The sequence below is a fragment of the Leiobunum rupestre genome, chromosome 10 (assembly GCF_980474605.1).
Source record: "Leiobunum rupestre chromosome 10, qqLeiRupe1.1.hap1, whole genome shotgun sequence".
Lineage (NCBI taxonomy): Eukaryota > Metazoa > Arthropoda > Arachnida > Opiliones > Sclerosomatidae > Leiobunum > Leiobunum rupestre.
The window spans coordinates 22,171,724-22,177,845 of NC_143393.1; the positions used below are offsets into that span (position 1 = coordinate 22,171,724).

General features: G+C 44.9%; 1 protein-coding gene across 1 annotated transcript; it reads right to left on the minus strand.

The window, feature by feature from the left end:
• Positions 1–1,591: 1,591 nt before the first annotated feature.
• LOC149925054 (uncharacterized) lies at positions 1,592–2,296 on the minus strand. The gene has a single exon (XM_090161693.1). It carries the CDS (start codon positions 2,294–2,296, stop codon positions 1,592–1,594), a length of 705 nt encoding a protein of 234 aa, XP_090017819.1.
• Positions 2,297–6,122: the final 3,826 nt, after the last annotated feature.

Sequence of the window (6,122 nt, forward strand, 5' to 3'; positions counted from 1 at the left end):
TTACAAAAGGTAAATCAGGAGATTCAATCTCTTCATTGGACAAAGATATTAATTTTGAAGCGTTTTTTAAAGTCTACCCCTGAAATTATATTTAAAACAAATAATTTATGACTATATCGATGATAATTAAAATTGTAATACTAACCATTCGGCTTTTTAGATTTGGGTTGTTTCTTTTGACAATAAGCGTGATCCATTTTTAGTCCGAGGCCCGAACGAGGACACGAGGTCCAGATACCGAAGCAGACAAACCCGCTGAAACAGACTAAACTTCCACCCCCACCTCTCCCACTAGGGAATCGCAAGAGACAACGCATTTCGCGTACGTTTCTACCATAGAAATAGCAGTGAGACTAGAACCACTGCGCTTTCCACCAATCCCAAGGGAAACGGGCAAGCTAGAAGGCTGCCATTAGGGTGGAATCGGGCTATCAGCGCCATCTCACAAGCGCATTAAACGTTGTCGCCATGGTTACGGCGGAAATGTTGAAGTCGTGCGTCGTGCGCAGTGACGGTACTTTTGTCAGGGCGAACAGGAAAATCAAGGAAATGTCAATGAATTTTAATAATTTGTAAAACGTCAGGCAAAAGTCAGGGAATTCAATTTTCTCTTGACACTTTTTGAAGGTAATTTTACTCTAGATCTATGACAAATTCTATGATTATCATTTATTTCCTTGAAAGTTTGGCTAATTTCTTCAACATTGCAATAACCTTTTTACAAGTCTATTTAAATTTATTAACTTCTAATTAAAATTTTAGCCTTAACAAAGTTAGGGAAAATCTCTTAAACTGATCAGGGAAAACCGGGAATAGTCAGGGAATTTGAATTTGAAAATTTTGTGGTTTAAGCATAACCGCGGAAAATAAAAAGGGTAAAAAGTTGCGTGTTTTTTTGGACTGTAAACACAGATTTCATCAAGAAATAAAATGCTCATTTCATAAGTATGTATAATATAGGAATAATTTTATACTAATCTCGGAATATAAGTGTTTTTCATTTTCACCGAACTTATGTTTGACTTTGAGTTGGGGATGGGCCATCATCACGTTTATAAAAGTGGCTTACATGTAATTTACGTTAATTTAGATTCTTGTGAACGTAATTATTTGCATAGTTGCTTAAATAATTTATTATAGTCGTTAAAATAATAAATCAGTTTTTTTACAACTCAGCAATGTCGTAAAACGATCGAAGAACATAAACAAGCCAGACGACGTTATGCCACGTGATCATATTTAGTTTCAATTTTTTTTACTAGATGGCGCGGATATGCGCGATTCCACTCTAATGGCGGCCTTCTAGCTGGTACATCTCACCCCAATCCGATCGTGGTTCTAGTCTCATTTCTATTTCTATGGTTTCTACCCCTGCTCTAGGTATAGACTTGGACTATCAACATTATTAGGCCTAAGGGGGGGGGGGGCAGAATAACAATAGTAGCGGGGATTGGTGTATATAGCAACGAGGCCTTCACACCAGGCGCACAGGGAGAAAAGTCCGCGAACCAACGTTATTTAGAAAGAACAAACGCGCTGAAAGTTATACACATCAGAAAAATAAATACAAAAAGAACAATAATCATAATCATCACGGAAAAGCTTTACGAAGAAGTTTACAAGTGTCCAAAATCACATCTTGCCGACCCGCGTGAACGGCGGTGAGAACACCCACCACGGAGTCCGGGAGACCCCGCGCCTGGAGCGAAAGGTAGAGATTCCGCCGAGGGGTCGCGAAGGAGGCACACGCGAACAGGACGTGTTCGGCGTCCTCTCGTACCGCACACCGAGGGCAGGAGTCCGAGTTCCGAAGCCCGAAACGATGAAGAACCGCCTTTGTGGGAAGTCTGCCACAACCAAGCCGCGCGAGAAGAGTGTCCTCCAGTCTAGGAAGTTGAACGGCCAGAACGGCTCGAGAGTCAGGGTTAGGCTTCGCAGCCAGGAGAAGCCACTGGGCTGCGAGAGACCGCCAGGTGCGAGTCCACGAAGAGGTGATCGCTTTCCCACAGACACTCTTTAGCTCCGAGAGTGTCGAGGGAAGGAAGAAGTGTACCCCCTGAGGACGTTGAAGCTGGGTGACCCCGGCCAGTTTGTCCGCCATTTCGTTGCCTGGCACTCCCACGTGAGCTGGGCACCAAAGGAAAGTGACGGAGCGGGGATAATTGTCACATAGATCATGGATTATTGAAACAACCGGATCAGAAGAGCGCGTCAGCAGTTGGGTGAGGGCACTCTGAGAGTCGGAGCAAATAACCAACTCACCAGGCACATTTGTCACCGCGTATGAAAGAGCCATCTGGATAGCGAGGAGCTCAACCCGGTTGATAGGATGCCCGGAGTCCACGAAGGACCTCGCGCCGACGCCGAGGGCCGGAATCGCGAAAGCCGCACCAGCAACACCCGAGTCCGAGGAGAGCGAGCCATCCGTATAGATAACCGTAGCATCTCTGGCGTAAGGTTCGAGGGTCGCGAAAAAGAGCTGCCGAAGCGGTCAGATGGCAGGTCTCCCTTGGTAGAAAAGAGCCAGCGAGGAATGATCGTGGCCGCTGGTGGTTCCCACTCCGGTGTTCGCAGACGAGGGAGATGGGCCCTGGAGTAGTTGAAAAGCCAAGTGAGATTGTACTCCTGTGCAAGGCGCCACGCTCGAAGAGGGAAAGGAAGTCGGCCCGGTGGGAAACGGGCCTCGATGAGTTCCAGAGAAGGTAGGGTAGATGGCAATAGGGAAGCATAGAAATCGGGTGTGTCAGACGCTCCGCATGGAGCGATGTTAAAGAGGTCCAGAAGGTCTCTCCGAAAACGCAAAGGAGGAATGGCTGCTTCGGATTCCATGAGCCGGATGGGAGTGGATTATGGAACTCCTAGGATAACTCTGAGAGCGGCATTTTGGACATTGTCGAGTTTGCCGAGCGTGGTAGCTGTGGCCGAGGCGTAGAGAGAACTAGTGTAGTCCAGCCGAGAGCGAAGGAGATGCGTGTAGAGAAGGCGAAGGACCTTCCTTCCCGCCCCCCAACGAGTCGCGGAGACGGCTCTCAGAAGGTTAAGCCGCTTCAGCGAAGAAGCGACGAGGACCTCGATGTGTGGGGACCAGGACAGCTTGTCGTCAATCAGGGCTCCGAGATACCGATAGGATGAGACCCGAGAAAGGGCAGTGCGCCCGAGCGTGAGGTGAAGGCCGGCCTGGATCTGCTTTGATTTGGTGATGGTCATGAATTGGCATTTCAGCGGTTGGAAATTTAGACCCCAGGTGATTCCATAGATCGAGATATTATCGAGAGCAAGCTGCATCGCAGGGAAGAGGCGGCTGAGGTTTGGACCGCAAATCCACGTGCTGATGTCATCCGCATGTACCCCTTGGTCAACCGGCCTCGGACACAGCTCGGGAATGTCGTCGAGCATGACGCAGAATAAGATTGGGCTGATTGCACTGCTCTGCGGCACGCCGCGGGTAACTGAGTACGGCTTTGAGAGTTTGCCATTAACTCGGACTTGGAAGGTACGGCCGTCCAAAAAGCTCTCCACCCAGCGGAGGAGGTTTCCCTCAAGGCCCCGGCGTTGTAGCTTATAGAGTAGCGCCTGATGGTGGACACTTCCAAAGGCGTCTTTTAAGTCGAGGAAAACTGCCAAACAGTGTTGATTAGTCGCCAGGGCCCCTTGAGCAGCGGTAACAAGCCGGAGGGCGTTATCGGTTGCCCGGCGCCCTTTGCGGAAGCCGGATTGCTCCGGCGGAAGCACGCGATTCACCTGCAGAAACCAAGTAAGACGGCCAAGAACAAGCCACTCGTAAATTTTGCCAAGGTTCGGAAGGAGGGAGATGTCCCTGTAGAAAGTGGGGTTTCTGCATGGTTTGCCCGGCTTGAGTATGGGATAAAGAATCGCATGTTTCCACCGCTTCGGTGCGAGTACGCCAGTCTTGAACCATCTGACCTTTGACCAGATTTGCGGCAGTGGCGTATGAGCATGGAGCCGATCGCAGAATTAGGCCTAAGCTACCACGTTCTTTTTTCCAAATACTAAATTTTGTCACTATTATGTAGCGCATCCAGAAAATATGGGTCTTCTGCTAGCTGTCTCTTCCGTGTTCTTCCCAAGGGCCCGTGCAGCGTAATTGCAATAGGTGTTTCCAAAAAATATAATAAAACAATATAAAAATTACAGTATAAATTGTTTTTCTCTGCGTCACTTTATTGGAATGCGCCTATTGCACGTGGACTTCAAATTCCAAAAATTAATCTTTATCGATTCAAGCGCTAGCTCTCTATCTTCAATAACTATATAGCTAGTGACGTAGAAAATACATTTACACCTAACCTCCCGTATTTTATAGAAACACCTATTTCGTCTTTTCCGAAATTTTAGGGATTACCTAAACAAAAAAAACACTTTTTTTGTGATATGTACAAGCTGGTGTCGACCCAAGGCCTTAGAGACCAGGCAAACACACAAAAACCACTAAGCAGCGCCGAAATCATTAAAAGCCAAAGGAGTAAGCAGCCAATATTGGCGCCGCTTAGGGCGACTTGAATACTAAATATTATATTCCCTGTAATTTGAGAATTGGGAAACGCCTTAAAAATCTGTCTGTAGCGCCATCTGGAAAATGCAAAAATGGAATTCTTTTCTAGCTACGATTTAAAATTGAAAAATGGTGGTAGACATGGGAGGCTATTCTCAAATTTATCTCGATCTCACTCTCGATGTCGACTCGAAGTCGATCTCGAAGGCGATCACTTCGATCGAGAAGTCTTTTCTCGATAAACGCTATTCTATACTTCATCGAAATCGACTTCGAAGTGATACATCTCGACTCTCGACAAGCGAGTAGACCACGTGGGTTCTACATATTTCCGGTTGTAATCACGCATAGGCTCTCTATTTTCCGACCAATAAGAATACACCATCAGAAAAACAGCTGATTACAAACGCCCATGTTTTATAGTTTAGAGAAAGGATATTTATTTTCATTGTACTGCAGTATATATTTAAAGTCCAAATAGAGCTCGGCGAAACAGCTAAATTAACCGCTAAAGTTTTTATTAACCATAAAAATTACGATTAACTGTTTATCCATGGATATTATCCACGGCTATATAGCAATTTAACATGTAAAATAATCGTTTTTTTTTCGGATAATTTTCGTTTGTGGATAAAAATGAATAAAGTTATTATTTCTTATCCAAACGCCGAGCTCTCAGTCCAAAGGATTTATTGTTTGGTCTCTTATAACTCTTTATCTTTGAAAATTACGCCCATTATCGATTTCTAAGGCTATATTTAACAATACAAGCCGAACTATAGCAAGCGCCATTGCTTTTTTCCCTAAGAAAGACGGTTTGGGTAGTGGTAGCTTTTTGGCAACACGGGAGAAGGGGGAGAGGTAGTTAAAAAGAACTACTAGCTCGATGATTGGTTGAAACCTCTGTCGCAAGCGATCTCGTAAGCTTCGGACACGACGAGATCGACTTCGAGAAGTCCATCGAATTCGAGTAGCATTTTTCGACAAATATTTTATAGAATAGCGTTTTTCGACATCTCGTGAGAGCGATTCGAGCTTACAGAATAGGGTCCCTGGAACGACTTACGATCATCGAAATAAAAATGAGACTATATTATAGAAGGCTGCCATTGGGTTGGAATCGGAATATCCGCGCCATCTGACAAGCGCATTAAACATTGTCACCCTGGTTACGGCGGAAATTTTTAAGGCAGCGAGCCACTGCGCATCGCGTCGTTCACAGTGGCGGTACTTTTGTGTTTGTGACTTTGCATTTTTTTCGTCTATAAGCTTAAACAATAACCGTGGAAAATTAAAAATGGTAATAATTGCATTTTTTTTGCACTGTAAAAAGCGATTTCGGAAAGAAAATGCTCATTTCATATGCAATATTATAGGAATTATTTTATACTTATCTCGGAATACAAGTGTATTTTTTCAATAAGATTTCGTCTGAGAAAACGGTTTCACCATGGTTTCAGTGGTGAATCTCGAAAATATGCGCTTAAATAAAACATCTTTGAGGAAATCCCCAAAAAGTAATATATCCGAGAGCCAGGACCTGCAAGTTACTACTTGTTGAAATAATCGAAACTTTTCACCTATAAACAGAACGTGGTGTTTTTGTTAA